Here is a 16082-nt window from a genome sequence, read left to right as displayed (position 1 = left end):
GCCCATTGTCATATGATTCCCTTTCAATCCTATGTTCCCAGTGCCCCAACAGGGATGGTGCACAGGAGGACACTTCCAGCAACTCTTGACACTGTCCTCACTGCCTTAGTCCGCGACTGCTGTGATGTCCATGTTATTACTTCTCCACTTGCCGTACATAGACACCTGTTTTTGCATATATCTCTGTGGTGATTAGTGTGAATTGAGACTTGTCCAAGCATTTAGTGACTGTACTTCCTATTGTGTGTTCTCCTCAGTGATCTGTGTATTAGTGAGAATTAAGGTTTTGGTTAGAGGTGCATGAATCTATAAATGTGGTAGGATTAACAATGTCCCTGCCCTGGTCATTGCAAATGCTTTCCTTGTGTGTTTCTCATGGGCCCATGTGTGTGGCTTTCTGTTCTTTGGAGAGTAGGAGTGTGGTTCTACATGGCCCTTTGACATCTAACCCAGTCTTGCTGTCTCACATAGAGAGACCTCCCCAGAAAGCAGGGCCACAGGCAGCAGATGTTACTAGGAGAGAGGGTCCTAATGCCCCTCTTTCTGAGCTGCCACTCAGTGTCCTCTGACCTTGGGGGCCCTTGCTACTGTCTTGGCTTAGACAGCATGTCAGAGCCAAGGCTTGTGAGTCTCCCCTGCATGGAAGCAGACTTTGTAGGCTCTGCCTCACATGTACCACTGCCCCTGTGCATGTGTGCATGAGGATGGTGGCCAGAGCCAGCTGTTCCATCTTTCTGACTCAGAGAATCTAAAAATACCTTGGAATGGGTGTTTGGAGGGAACTATGATCAACCTGTGAGTGTTAAGCTCTCAGGAGTCAGCGTGTGTGGGTTTGAACTGCATTTCCCCCAGAAGATGCAATCATCTCCGCAGTACAGATGGTGCTCCTGCCCCCTGCAGTAGCCTCCTAGGTGTCTTGTCTAATAGTCCTGAGCCAGGGTGAGGATGCTTCCTCCACCACTAAGCATGGCTGTCCCAGGCTTTTGCTGTTCGGCTGCTGCCCCTTGGTATTGGTAGGAAGGGCTTCCAGAATGGCAAATACATCCTGAGCCAGTGCCAGAAACAGGGTTCTCATGCCCTCTCAGCTCCACGAGTGTGTTCCCAGTGAGGTGTGCTCATTCATACACCAGATGCTCAGTAGATTCTGCACTGGTTCACACATGAATCTAGATGAAAGGCTAGTGCCAGGTCAGCAGGGACTGTAATTGATTTTGAATTGCTGTGGATTGAAGCCTCTCAGAAGATGAGCACGTGAGCCTGGCCTTGAGGGTGAACAGGATTCTGCAGTGGGGATAGAGAATGAGAAAGGGAAGGAGAGAAAGAAGAGATGGGTAAAAAAGAAGGGAGAGGAGGAGGAATTACTCCAGGCATCGTGATCAGAGCACAGGAGGTGACTTCCCGTTGGTATCCAGGCAGCTGCAGCACAGAAAAGGGGAAGAGCAGGGTAGAACCACAAAGAGACTGAGCAGCAGCAAGAGGCCTGGAGGGGCGACTAAAGAGAAAGGGTCTCTGAAGGCTGCTGCTTAGCAGGGTGCCACTTTTCTTTTTGACCGAGATTAATTAATTTTATTAAAGTAGTTATTTTATAATACATCTCTACACTAATGCAGAATGCTGGCTGAAGTCTGGAAAAACATGAATAGTTAACCGTGGCATCCATACAATGCCTTCAAAACTCAGGGGGTGACATTGTCTTTTTTTTTTAACTTTTTTAATTTATTTATTTATTAAGGATTTCTGCCTCCTCCCCGCAACCGCTTCCCATTTCCCTCCCTCTCCCCCAATCAAGTCCCCCTCCCTCATCTGCTCAAAGAGCAATCAGGGTTCCCTGACCTGTGGGAAGCCCAAGGACCGCCCACCTCTATCCAGGTCTAGTAAGGTGAGCATCCAAACTGCCTAGGCTCCCCCAAAGCCAGTACGTGCAGTAGGATCAAAAACCCACTGCGATTGTTCTTGAGTTCTCAGTAGTCCTCATTGTCCGCTATGTTCAGCTAGTCCGGATTTATCCCATGCTTTTTCAGACCTAGGCCAGCTGGCCTTGGTGAGTTCCCGATAGAACATCCCCATTGTCTCAGTGTGTGGGTGCAAGCAGGGTGCCACTTCCACAGCTACTGAGGACAGTGAACCAGCAGGAGCACTGTGCCTGGCCGATGCTGGCCGCCAGTGAAAATGGGCATCATTATGCTCTGATTTGGTTGGCTGGAGCATGTGGAGATGTAGTGTGCTGCTTAGATGGGAGGGACACTGCCGCTGGTGTCCCTGGGCTCCTTCAGTTAGCAAGTGCCAATGGCATGCTACCACATGGCAGCAAAGTGGGCATAGGAAACAGACTCTGGCTGGTGGCATCCCAGATTCTGTAGGTACAGAGATGATCATCAGTGCAGGAAAAATGTGACTCATGGTTTCCTCGGGTTGATTTGTGATCAGTGACTTTCATTGGGGGACTGGCCTTCTCATAGTGACAGTGTTTATGTCTGTTTCCATTCCAGATGCCATAAGGCTTCTGAGCTGCTTGAGACTCAGCCTTGGTGGCCAGAGGCTCCCAACACACTTGTGTGTGTTTGCAGCTTCAGGAAACTGCTCCTCAGCCTGTGCCTATCCTGTTTGGCAGCCCGGCTACCATGGAGGCCCCAGAAGTCCCTATGGGCTCCCTGATCGACTTTGGAACTGAACCACCTACCTCTCCGCCCCTGGAGGCAGCCCCTTCAACACTCCAGGACCCAGATGGCTCCTTGGGTGACGGTGCATCTGAGAGTGAGACCACTGAGTCTGCAGACAGTGAGAATGACATGGGCGAGTCACCCTCACACCCGTCCTGGGACCAAGACCGCCGCTCTTCCTCCAATGAGTCCTTCTCCTCCAATCAGAGCGCTGATTCAGCTCCAGACGAGGAGACCCTGGCACTTCGAGAGTTCATGCGCAACTACGTAGAGAAGATCTTCTCTGGAGGGTAGGCCCTTTGTGGGAAGAAGGATGGACCCTCTTTGGGATGGAGGCTAGGCCCTTTGTGGGATGGAGGCTAGGCCCTCTGTGGGATGGAGACTAGGCCCTTTGTGGGATGGAGACTAGGCCCTTTGTGGGAAGGAGGATGGGCCCTCTTTGGGATGGATGGTGGGCCCTCTGTGAGATGGAGGGTAGTGAACCCTCTGTAGAATAGAGAGCGGACCCTCTTTGGGAAGGGAATTAAACCTTCTTTGGAATGCAGGGTAGGCCTTCTAAGGATACTAGCCTGCTGTCGAATCCCGGGGACCTGCTTCCTACTATAGGCCATAGTGGCTCTTGGCCATCCTAGGCTGCCTATAGAGTCACCTTGTGAGGTTTTAAGAAGTTTCAGTCCTGGGGGTTGGGAACTTAGCTCAGTGGTAGAGTGCTTGCCTCACAAGTGCATGGTCCCAACTTGGTCCTCAGGGATAAAAGGTAAAGACTTCCCAGTCCTGGACTCTACCAAAGACAAACTAATACCTGTTCCCTGGAGCAACAGGTCACATACCTACAGGCTGCCTGGACTGTCTAGGAAACAGCATATTGACAGCTCTTAGGTGGGATGCCAGCACCAAGGGTGTCATGGAGGGAATGGTCTGCAGCCTGGCCAGGCCCATGTTCTCTGCTTATCCTAGTGGTGCGGGAACACAGACTCAGAATAGCCAATTCATCCATTTCCCCTTCATTTTCTCATTTCATGAGTGGCTCTGCCTAGACCTCATGGGGACCAAGGAAGCGATAGGAGGCTGTCTACCATGGTGTCTTCAATAGCCTGTATGGTATGGGCTGTGCCCTTATTGCCACACAGGCAGAGGACGCTGTAGAGAAACCATGATAAGCTCTGTTAGTTGTTGACATATGTCATTTCATAATTTTCTTTGTGTATTCTTTTTTCCTAAGGGTATTGAGGATTGTCTTAGTTACTTTTCTATTGTGAAGAGTCACCATAACCAAGGCAACTTATAAAATAAAACTTTTATTTAGGACTTACAATTTTAGAGGATGAATCATGACAACCATGATGAGGAGCATGGCAGCAGACAGACAGGCATGGCACTAGATCTAAGCATTTATATCTTGATCCATAAGCACAAGGCAGAGAAGGATAACTGGGAATGGTGTGGGTTTCTAAACCTCAAAGCCCACCCCCAGTGACACACCTCTTCCATCACGGCCATGCCTCCTAATTCTTCCCAAACAGTTTCACCAACTGGGGACTAAACATTTAAATGTGTTAGCCTATGGGGCCATTGTCATTCAAGCCAACATAGAGATAGAATGTCCAGGCCTCATACATGCTAGGCAAGTGCCTTTTTGTTGAGCTATTCCCATAGCCACTCTGCGTTCGTGTGTGTGTGTGTGTGTGTGTGTGTGTGTGTGTGTGTGTATGTGTATGTGTGTAGCTGGGTCTGGCCTGCGTAGTTATGCCTGTGTATGCAGGTATGCATCCCTGTGAGTGTGCAGAGACCAGAGGTTGATGTTGGGTATCTTCTTTATTCTCTCTTCACCTTTTTGAGAAGTCTCTTCTGAACCTGAGGCTCCTTGGTTTGGCTGGTCTGACTGGTCAGTGAGCCCTCAAGATTCTCCTGTGCCTGTCCCCAGCCCTGGAGTTACAGGTGCATGCTAGCTTGTCTAGCTTTTATGTGGGTGCTGGGATCTAAACTCAACTTCTCTGTTTACCAACTGTGTCCCTTCCACAACCCTTCTCTCTGTGGGATTCCACTCTGCACCCCCAGCTCCACTGACACCTGTCATACTTTGTTGTTGCTTTGGCCTCCCATAGCCACTCTGCATTCGTGTGTGTGTGTGTGTGTGTGTGTGTGTGTGTGTGTGTGTGGTGGGAGGGAACAACTTTAGGAGTTGGTTCTCACTTTCCACCTTGTTGAGGCAGGGTTTCTCTTGCTATGCTGCTGCATGGCTCATTATAGACTAGCTGGCCCATCAGAGCCAGCTTTTCACATGGGTTCCAGGAATCAAACTCAAGTCATCATGCTTGCCCAGTAGTAAGTACCTTTATCCCCTGAGTCCTCTCCTGGCTCTCTGTTGTGGTTCTTGAAGGAGCAGAGGCCCGGGATACAGATGCTGGGTTAGAATATGGCCTGAGCAGGGATATCTCTGGGTGGGCCCCCTAGCTCTGCCTGTCCACGTCACTGTTAAGTGGTACCTCAGCTGGGACAGGGAGGTAGGTGCCAGCCCAGAATCCGAAGGTCCTGGGTGTAGCACTGAGATGTTAGAAGCTACATCAGCATGCCAGAACTTAGGGTCTTTACGGACCAGCCGCATCCGCATCTCCTGAGTGCTGGAAATGCAGAGCTTCAAGCACTGCAGCTCCTCTGGGTGTGCACCTGGATTCTGTCAAGCCTGTCTTGTGGGAGACAGTCTGCCCACAGCTATAGTTTTGAGGTTTATGGCTTGATGGTCCACTCTCATTAAAATCTATACAAATGTTTGCTTGTTGGTCTACAGCTGGGGCTCATCTGGCAAAGTGCTTGCCCAGTGTGCACAAAACCCTGATTTAATCCCAAACAATTCATAAACCAAGCATGGTGGCATATATTAGTGATCCCAGCACTTGGGAGATGGAGGCAGGAGAATGGAGAGGTCAAGATCATCCTTGGCCACATAACAATTTGAGACAAGACTATTATAAAGACTCTTACCTTAAATATGTATATAATATATAAATTGTAATATTAATTATAATATTATAATTACGACAGTAAATATATTATATATTTATAATATTTTAGACATTATTTCTTATAATTAATATATTAATATAATATGTTAATATTATATATTTTATATGATTGATAATATTATTATTGTCTGGTGACAATCCCATAAGTACAAATGACATAAGCTGGCCAGTATCCAGCCTTCTGCTCCGTTTTCTTCTTTAAATTTGAGGAAAATGTTTGACTGCTCACAGGGAGGACTTGGACCAGGAAGAGAAGGCCAAGTTTGGGGAGTACTGCAGTGGTGAAGACGGGAAAGGCCGTGAGTGGTTCGCACGGTTTGTGAGCGCACAGGTGAGTACAAGGTGGGCAAAAAGGACCAGCAGCCTGGCCAGCACCAGCACGGTGAAGAGAACAGAGGGCATAAGCTGGTAGAATGAGGCCAGAGACAGCTGGGGCAGCATGGAAAGGCTACCCCTGACTGGACGGAGTGAGGACTATGGCAAGCTCGACATTTCTATTTCGGAGGCAAGCATGTGGGCTCTGTCCATGCATGTTTTTTATTAAATAACCCATAGTATTCAAATTTTGTCAAAACATTTCAAGGTTGTGAAAGGCAGGTAAAACCTGACATATTGCGAAAGCGTGGGAAGAATCCCATCTTGCATATTCCCATTATAGGGATGCATTCTTCGTAGAGAAGTTAGAAAATGCAGAAAACAGTAATTAGCAAAGCCCGGAACAGCCAGTTGTCGCCTGGGGTTCTATTGCACCGTACTTCTCCCCCATGGAGAAGCTTTACGAAATCCTGTGAGGACAATGCAGGAGAGCACCTTCTGGGCTCCAGTGCTGAGTGCCTGTGTCCTGCCCAGAGACCTGGCAGAAGGGAAGCAGCCATTGGGGCCCATCTAAGAAGCGTGGAGAAATGCAGAGTGACAAGCATCCAGCCTTGCTGACCTGCTGCGTGTCACCAGGTCTTGCTGATTTTCCTGGTTCTTTCTGCACAGCGCTGCAAATCCAAGTGTGTGTCTGAGCCAACCTTCTACCGCCTGGTGCAGTCCTTTGCGGTGGTGCTGTTTGAGTAAGTGATGTCCTCCCCAGAGCCCATTTTTCCCACCCGTGATGAACCAGCTGTTACCCTCTTTTGGCTAGAATTCATGACCAGCATCTTCTGGGCTCCCTCCTGCCTTGGCGGGAGATAGGGTTGTTCCGTTTGCCCTTCTCATTCACAGTACAGCGTCTGTAACTGGACTAGTATGATTTCCTCTTTTTAAAAGCTTCTTTCTCTCCATTTGTTGGCTAAGTCGAATGGCTGTGTGAATATTCCATTAACGTTTGATTGTAATCTTCAGCATACCACGGTACAGTAAGAGCAGCCCTTTGCATTTGTAGAATGCCACACAGTCTGTCACTTTCCTTGTATACAATAGTTTGTTATGGTTTTCAACAAGTGACACAGAAGACTTGTGTATTTATCTACTGTGGTTCATAAGTGCTACCCCTGTACCTGGGGTCTTGTGAATTATGTGTATTCCTACCCCACCAAATCTCTGAGTCTGAGCCTGGGGCTGTCCAGTGGTGCATGTCCTAACAGCCCTCCAGGATATCTGACTTCTGAGCTTGTATGTGAGAGACAAAAGACACATCCTGATGACCCCTGAGAAATAGGGGCAATCGCAAAATGATCTTTGTCATTGGCGTGGACCAAAGCTTGAGGTGACTTCTGGTTCTGGCCCTGCTGGGGCGCACTGGGCTGAGCCTCCTAGGCCTTGATTTGATCTTAATGTGAAGGCTGAGAGCCACGAACACCTTCCCACACCTAGAGCCAGGCCATGCACCTGCAGTGGCTCTCCTGACTGCATGCTTGCATGTTCCTGTCACTGCCTAGCAGTGTCTTGGTACTGATGCTTCTGCAGTACTTTGGTCCTGCTCTATCAATTTACAGTGGTGCCTGGTTATGGCGCACACCTTTAATCCCAGCACTCGGGAGGCAGAGGCAGGCAGATCTCTGTGAGTTCAAGGCCAGCCTGGTCTACAGAGCAAGTTCTAGGACAGCCAGAGCTACATAGAGAAATCCTATGTCAAAAAACCAAAACAACAACAAAAACCAACCGAACAATCAAAAACAAAAAGCAAGTATGCATGGGAGTCAGGTAGTGGGGCTCTAGCCTGCCAACCTTGCTTCCATCCCAGGTGTCACCAGATGGACGACTTCGGGCCTGCTAAGAACCTCATGACCATGTGCTTCACCTACTATCACCTGGGTGAGTAAGCCTGAGCAGAGCAGCCTCCCTAGAGTGGAGTTATGTGCTGTGACACGACATAGAGGGAAGCTTTGTCTAGAATCAGCCTTCTATCCTGCAGTCCCTGGAGCACCTTCAGGCACTCTCCCTCTCCTGTCCATGCTGCAGATCTCTCCTTACTCCCTTTCTCTCCTCTTTTAAGGCAAACCACACCTGCTCCCTACAGAGCCCAGGGAGAAGCCAGCTGGCAGCATTGACTCCTACCTGAAGTCAGCTAACAGCTGGCTGGCTGAGAAGAAGGACATTGCTGAGCGTCTGCTGAAGAACACAGAGAACATGAAGGGCTTCTTTGGGGGCCTGGAGACCAAGCTGAAAGGGCCACTGATCAGGAAAAACGAGTGAGTGTGAGCTCGAACCTGAGCTTGTGTGGAGACAGACTTTGGGGAAGCAGGTGGCCTGCCTGGTATTGGCCCCACAGCGCTTTAGAGTCACACAACTGTCAGCTCAGCATGACTCTACACTCCCAGAGCTTCCCATGGTTCCACATGCTGTTTGCTGGCTGACACACTGGAGTCCAGGAACCGTGTTTCTGGGGATGATGGGAGCATATGGCTTTGTCATTTGGCAATAGGGAAACCATATTCTCTGCCACCCCCTTCCTCCTATTGCTGTCATGCAAATTCATGTGAGTGAGATCAGGAAGGCCTTGGGTGTCATTGCCTCTAGGAGAGGCTGCTCTGACAAATAGTACTTTTTTGTTCGATTTTGTTTTGTTTGTTTGTTTGTTGTTTGAGACAGGTTCTCTATGTGGTTCTGGCTGTTCTGGACCTGGCTATGTAGCTAGCAGGCTGGCCTTGAGCTCATCTGCCTGCCTCTGCTTCCCAAGTCCTGGGATTAAAGTCACGAGTACCACACCTGCCCCAGAGGGCTCTTGGGATGGTTACACTAGTCATTGGAGTGCTGAAGCTGAGACACCACGACGAGGGGGCACAACAGTACAGAGGCAACCATCCATCCAAGCCCCTGCAGTACCTGAGGCATGGTTATAGTCAGGATACACAACTTGTCCCCGTCCACACAGAGGGCTCATAGAAGATGGTGCCATGCAGTCTCAGCACCACAGGCCTCAGTCCCTAGGCCTGTCATTTGCCACTGTGGCACTGATTCCAGCCTCTCTTCAGAGAAGCCACACAGAGAACAGGGCAGCATCTGACAGGAAGTGTGGCATGGGCCACCTTGTCACTGCTTTGATCTCTCTCCCTCCAGGGAAGACGAGAACAAACCCAAGGACAGACAGCTGAAGACTGGTAAGAACACAGCTCTCTGGGCGGTCCAGGAAGTGGGGCCCTGGAGAGGTGGGACCTATGGCGTGGTGGAACCTGGGGGTGCTTTGGCACGGTGGAACCTGGGGATTGATACCTGGGGTAAAGGGATGCCTGTGAAGGAAGGCAGGGCCTACTTCTCTGGCCTTGTAACCAAGACATACCACCCAGGACTGTTAAACTGGCCCACCATTAACCATCAACAGGAACAAGCAAGTTGCACATAAAAGGGCTTTGCTGGAGGGCAGACTGTGCAGAAACTAAACCCTCCACCTCAGTGAGTTACGGGAGGTGCCCCTTCATGGGCCACACTGGGAAGAAGCCCTAAGCTAAGGATGACCAGGAGATTTCTGGAGTTAGGACAGTATATCTTGATGACTTCTGGGAGACCACAGTGTCTGCTGAGTGTCCATAGGATCTCCCAACATGGGGTGTCCAGCCCAGGCTGCCCTCAGATCTCCTTACTCCCGCAGTGACTGTGATCAGCCCCGAAGATGAACAGAAGGGGGAGAAGGTTTACCTGTACACGCATCTGAAGCAGCAGCCCATCTGGTAAGGCCCACCCACATCCTGCCCCAACTGACCTGGCCTAGCTGCTGCCCAGCCCCTCAGCTGCCTATGTCTCCATAGCGACCATCCTCACCTCTAGGGTAGTCACAGTGAGAGAACAGCTGCCAGCTCGTGTTAATAGGGATGAGAAGGCATCTGACTCTCCATGGAAGTGGGAAGGTACAGTGGCATGGCCATTGTGGGAATGCCGGACAGCTCCCCAGGGGCTAACAGAGTAGCCGTGTGACTAGCCATTCCATTGTGGGTTTTTGCATGTACCTCTGCAGAAATCTGTATGAAGCTTACAGTGCACTGATCAGAGCAGTCACAAATGGGCAAGGCTAGCTGCCTGAGTAGGCATGTTGTCTTTCTGCACCTGAATTGTGGAGTAAGCCTGCACACAGATCACCACACAGTGACCCCCCCCCCCCCCCCCCCCGTCTCAAGCCGTTGAAGGCAGGCACAAAAGACCATGAGTCATCTCATCCTGTTTGTGCAGAATGCAGGGAACATAGAGCCACAGTAGATAAGCGGCAAGAGTGATGAGTGATTGTTGTGGGCTCCTTTAGGGGGCTGCAGAAGTGCCCTGGGACTAGACAATGGGGAGCACTACACAAGTGAATACACTGAGAAATCACTGAGTTGCACGCCTCATTTATTTCTTTATTTAACTTTCTAAATTATTATTTGGAGTGTATTGCTTGCATGTATGTCTCTGCACCATATCTGTGCCTGGTACCCTTGGAAGCTAGAAGTGGGCCTTAGATCCCCTAGAACTGGAGTTGCAGATGATTGTGGGCTGCCACGTGTGAGTTGGGAATCAGCACCCTGGTCCTCTGGAAGAGCAGTAAGTGGTCTTAACCACTGAGCGCTAGAAGTAAGATCTCGTACAAGGGTCTTCTCCTGGGCACCTCAGGAAGGGATTCAGGTGGTCACCACACTTTCAGGTCAGTTCTTGAAGTATGCTGTGAAGCAGGGCTGCCTTGTACACTTGGCCTGTCCTGGCCATGTTGGGATGCAGCCAGGGACCCTTGCCAGAACCAGTATAAGGCTGTTGGAAGCCTCTAGCCATAAATCTTGAGTCATATCTGTTCTGAATATATCATTGTGCTAACATCACCAGCCGTTAGCACAAAACAGACCAAGACAGTAGCTGTTAGGAGCTCTGGCAGCCCTTAGTGTTGCGCGGAGCCCTGGGGAGCCACCCATTTCCCATTCTCTCATCAGTGAAGAGCAATTCTAGCATGTAGTAGAATGTATCAGCATGGCTCCTCCCTCAAAGGTCACAGTCCAGCAAGGGCATGTGAGAAGTGTGACTGAGAAATGCAGTGGGAACCACCGGGGCAGGGGGCCTGGTAGAGGCTAGCGAGGTCAGCATAGGGAGGCTGGACCTGAATCAACTGGAGACACTGTTCAGCCGAGAGGTGAGGGCCTCACTGGGGCCACATTACCCCAGTAGCTGTGCTGGACCCTTAGGTACCTGGACCTGGTGTAACAAAGGGTCTAGACACTGGTTCATGTGGTCTCTGTTCTCCCACACGCTATGCTGAGTAGTAAAAACTGCCTGTGGCAATGACATGTGCAGTTGCAACACAGGCCACAGGCCACCCCTGATTTTCCAGCTTCCATGTTCCCGTGGCTATGTTCCTATAACTGCCATGGTGTGTGGCTTCTGGGTTCCTATGTTGGTGAGGAGATCCTGCTTAGCAAGAAGGGGTCTCGTTGTCCACTTTCCCTTGGAAGCCCACTGCTGCCTGCCTGAGCAGCTGAGCAGGCTGGCTTGCTCCACCCTCCCACAGGCCTCTTCAACTCTTCCGTCCCCTGCCAGAACAATATTTTCTTCACCTCTCAGACTTTCCAGACACAAAATGGTGTGGAGGGTAGGAAGGGCGTACCTACTCGTGGGTAGATCTTTACCCTTGTCTCATCCTGCAGGCACACATTGAGGTTCTGGAATGCAGCCTTTTTTGATGCTGTCCACTGTGAGAGGCGGAAGCGATCCCCCACCACCAGGTATGAGCCAAGAGTGTCCCCTCCAGCCTTGGGAGAGGACCAAGTCTTGGCTCACTCTCCCAAGTCCTTGGGAGCCAGCAAGATGGCTGAACTGCTGTTGGGTTCTTCCACCCATGTGTCCCAGAGCCCTGCAAGCTGCCTGAGGGGTTAGTGCTCACAGCTTTGGGGGTGGGATGCTCAGCTTGCATGGTGCTTTCTGTTCTGGGGCTCTGGCATGACATGGCCTGATCCTCCTGAAAATGCCACCTCTGCCCAAGGGAGAACACTGGCCTCCACTCCACCCCTCCATCCACTGCTAGCATCAGGCCTGGCAGTGTAACTACCCCCTGGGCCCATAGCTGCAGCCTAAGCAGACCTTCCCAGCCATGTCCACGCTAGTCCTACACCTCCGATGCCTTTTGGGACTCTGTTCAGAAGGCATGGAAAGCAGGGAAGGGCTTGTCCCCAATACCACAGAGGCTCTCTTTGGGAGCAGGCACAGGTTGCTACCCACTCCAGTTGGCTGCACGGCAGCAGCTCCTGTGGAAGGACGGCCAGCCCTACTGGCCCGCAAGTGTGGGGCTTTGTAGCTTGGATTGACTATCACGAGGAAGGCCCTGTGTCTTTGCTGTGTTTGAGAGGGAGCAGATGAGCAGAGCACCATCTGGTCGAGGCTCCTCTGCTGGAAAGTGATTATTTGAGGTAGTTCCCTTCCTCAGAGGAGCAGCTGAGGCCAGTGGAAATGAGGTGGCTTGCGTCAAGTCCCATGATCATCTGTTGGGACTGTTTCCTGGGGAAACCGAGGGAGCATGGGGTGGATAAGGCCCTAGACTTCTAGAAGACCCTGGGGAGAATTCCACTCTGTCTGGAGACTGGGCAGCCTCCAGGTGCGCCATTGGCTTCTTACTGAGCTCTCCCAGCACCTAGGGATCCATCTGTTCTGGGTTCCCTGTCTCTCTCTGTCCTCTCCGCTCCCACCTAGAATAATCCTCTCTGCTTGTTCTTTTCCATCCACATATCTTGCATGACTTTGACATGTGCCTTTGTTTACCTGTTTCTGCTGCCGCTCCAGAGGGGATGCTGGAGAGCAGGAGGAGAAGAGGTGTGTGTCCACGTGACTTCGTTCCATTTTACAGCTCTGGGGTTCCTTCCAAGGCCACTGCCAGGAGGGGAGGGTGTCTTTGGGGAGGCATGCCCTGTGCTAGGTAGGCTGGTGACAGGGCCTAACCCAAGACAGATAGAGCTTGCCAGGGTCAGAGCACCCTAAGATAGTTAGAAAACAGGACACTGTGAGCCACCCCAAGAGGCACACATGGGCAAAAGACTGCTAGCCCTCAGGGGCATGGCACTCTCATGGACCCCTCTGTACCTGGGCCAGACACAGGAATCCCATAGGTGTGGAAATGGAGGGTGGATGTGGAAAAACTGTCCTGTTTCCAGCTCCTCCCACTCCCACTGGAGGGACGTGCTACCTGGTCTAGGGTCACATAGAAGGACCCCCTCTCCTTCAGCCACTGGGTAATCAGAAGAGCTGGGGTGGTCCCTTGAAGCAAAGATGGGCTGCCTGCCTTTGAACCTGCAGGGGTCTGACTCATGTGTCCCAGAAGTCTCTGCAACATTTTTAGAGTAAAAGCTGTGCCCAATCACAAAGAGCTGTGAACCCAGGTGGGTTTCTCTGGAGCCTGGACACACATGTTTCATGGCAATGGCTCACAGCTCTTCTGCTCTGATGCCCCTTGATACTGTGACTTCACAGTAGCTGTGAGGAGTATTCAGGCCTGACATCCCACTCGCAGTGTCAGGGACCCATACCCCCATGTTCTCTCAGAGAACCCTGTGACAAGCCAGTTTCCTAGGAACAACGTGGGCCTGAAGATGGGCACTGTCACAGTCCACCCCCACCTCCCATCCCAGACACCTGAGCTGGTCCATGCTACTGGCTCAGCGACCTGTTCTGAATCCAGCTGAAGGAGCTTCCACACAACTAGGCCTCACAAGCCACCTCAGTGGAGCCCAAGCTGCCAACTGGTCAGCACAGGCCTCCTGGAGAGTAGCTGGTGTCACTCAAGTTCCCCAGCCTCCAGCAGCTGTCTTTCCCAGTGTCCCCTGCTAACAGCAGATTCCTTTCCATCGCCTAGTCCCAGAGGTTCCAATCAAGTGCAGAACGCACGCATGCACACACACATGCATGCACTCACGTACAGACAGACGCAAGCACGCACGGGGAGAGAGACTGCTTAGATTGTGATAGATGTTCCATGTGTAGGTCATTGCAGAGGCCTGAACTCAGCTCTTAGGAAGCAACTAGATAGAAGGCACCAGCCAGGCCAAGTTGCTCATGACCTTCTACTCTTCTTTCAGAAGTCAGGTGACAGCTCAGTTTTTTAGTCCTACCTGCAGCAAGGAGAATCACTTCCTTATGGGGTCGGGTATAAAGGATCAGAGCTGCTATGCTGCCCAACTCAGTGGTTTACTGTGCACATCTGTACATGGCAGGCCACTGTTGGTACAGGGTTGTGTGTACCTAAACAGCCTCAGAGCAAGTGTTGGAAGGCTGCACCATCCTCCGGTGCATTCTGGGATCTCGATAGGTGTGCTGCCTGAGCGTGCGGAGGGTGCAGGTGAACTCCACCCTGCTGAGCTGTGGCAGTCAGTGGCCTGGGCCAGGAAGAGCCAGGCCTGGGCTTTCGTCCCTTTGTTTTGTTCTCTCCCTTCCTTCCTTCTGCTTCTCCACGACTGACCTCTCCGTCCTCCATGCTACTTCTCTCCCTGTGCTCTGATCTTTCTCTCCACTTTGCTTTAGTTAGAGTCATCCATCCTGAGGCTTCTCTTTGGAGGAAGTGGGCCAAAATGAGCTCCCCTCCCATGGGAAGCCGTGTATTTGTCCTGAGTACCAGGGTCTGACTTCACATGGGCAGTGAGCATAGACACAGTGGGCTGCTGTGCCCTCTTAAAGGTTGTCCAGGAGCCTTACCAGGAAGGGGAAAGCCAGGGTGATGGGTGGCAGGCAACAGTCTTGCTGTGTTAGTGGCAGAGGTGTTAGTATAGGCACTTTTCTCTCCTACTCCTGGGCCTTTCCTCTACACAGGGCAGGTGGATGCTTAAAAGAATACTCCAATCTTACCCGGGTACCCACCCCATGCCACCTGTCCTTCTTAGAGACTGCCCACAACCCCATTGGCTTTAGAGTTTGGGCTGGCTTCATGATGGCCATGTGGTCACAGACCAGTGCCAGGAAGCCTATAGGCAGAGTGTCGAGTGACTGTCTCCTCCATGGTGGGAAACAGTCATGGCGGAGACTCCCTGTGATTCTGTGCAGAAAGTGTGGCTGTCATATATTCCCAGGCTCCCCATTCCTGGGTCTCCTGTAGATGCTGCCTTTCGCATATGGTCACAGGACACCAGGCAAGGCCCTACACTCCCTGAATTTCCTGACCCATTAAGTGGACCGAGTCCTCAGGACTAAGAACCTCCCAGGTCTCCAGGACAACCGAGTGTTGTTTTCTTTGTGGTTCTTCATCTTAGGCAGGGAGTAAATGCTGGTGTTTGGCAATCCCCAGACAAGTGGCAGTCTCTGGTAGAAGGTACCCCCAAGTCAGGTCCCCATGTGTCCAAGAGCCAGTGCAGACTACCAGCTCCACAGAGCAGGGGAGGGAGGGTCCCAAGCCATTCTGAAGCCCATCCTGTCCTTCCTGTGCCCACAGGGAGAAATGGTGCCACATGACCCAGGAAGAGCGGGATGACAGCCTGCGGTTCAATGAGAACATCACCTTCGGGCAACTGGGGTGAGAACCGAGCCATGAAACCAGCCTGGGCCACCTACCAGGATGGGGTGGTGTAGCAGGTCTGATTTTTCAGGGGCACAGGGGTTGTTAGTCGGTCCTTCTCTTGATCCTGGAGTGCAAATTCCAGTTAAGAGGTATGGGTAAACTTTTCACCTGGTGCTGCCCCAGATCCCAGCCAGTCCCCCGGTCTTAGAACCCAGGGTCTTGGCTCCCTTTTCTGGACTGACAGGAGGGTAATGACCATGGGTGTTTCTCCTGCAGTACATTCACCCACAACATGCTGGCCTTTGGCCTGAACAAGAAGCTGTGCAGTGACTTCCTGAAGAAGCAGGCTGTGATTGGCAACCTGGATGAGGGTGAGCTGAGCAAGGGGTATCATGGGGAGGTGGGAGCCAGAGCAAGCCCTCTCACCCTGCCAGAGGAGGGCACCTGCCATGGAAACCTGTTTCCCTGGCTTACCTTCTTCCCCCAGTACATAGAACGTATACTCTGGCTGTATAGCTGGAAGTTGTTTCTGGTGAGGGATGGCAA

General features: G+C 51.4%; 1 protein-coding gene across 3 annotated transcripts in view; it reads left to right on the top strand.

Annotated features, from left to right (window-relative positions):
* Kiaa0513 (KIAA0513 ortholog) overlaps positions 1 to 16082 on the top strand; it is a 48946-nt gene that overhangs the window by 27709 nt on the left and 5155 nt on the right. The window contains exons 2-12 of one of the 3 annotated variants that reach the window (XM_041649721.1): positions 2612 to 2950; positions 5915 to 6014; positions 6668 to 6741; positions 7854 to 7924; positions 8106 to 8301; positions 9170 to 9210; positions 9699 to 9777; positions 11710 to 11787; positions 12839 to 12868; positions 15471 to 15551; positions 15813 to 15907. In XM_041649721.1, the coding sequence (XP_041505655.1) occupies positions 2622 to 2950; positions 5915 to 6014; positions 6668 to 6741; positions 7854 to 7924; positions 8106 to 8301; positions 9170 to 9210; positions 9699 to 9777; positions 11710 to 11787; positions 12839 to 12868; positions 15471 to 15551; positions 15813 to 15907 (1174 nt within the window). In that variant the 5' untranslated portion in view covers positions 2612 to 2621. Of the gene's footprint in view, positions 1 to 2489; positions 2951 to 5914; positions 6015 to 6667; positions 6742 to 7853; positions 7925 to 8105; positions 8302 to 9169; positions 9211 to 9698; positions 9778 to 11709; positions 11788 to 12838; positions 12869 to 15470; positions 15552 to 15812; positions 15908 to 16082 lie in introns of all 3 variants that reach the window. The other 2 variants (XM_041649720.1, XM_041649722.1) reach the window with 2 other exon arrangements.

The sequence above is a fragment of the Microtus oregoni genome, unplaced genomic scaffold, assembly GCF_018167655.1.
Source record: "Microtus oregoni isolate MIOR12 unplaced genomic scaffold, Mior012 000004F_ref0000308, whole genome shotgun sequence".
Lineage (NCBI taxonomy): Eukaryota > Metazoa > Chordata > Mammalia > Rodentia > Cricetidae > Microtus > Microtus oregoni.
This window is presented reverse-complemented; position numbering and strand designations above follow the sequence as displayed.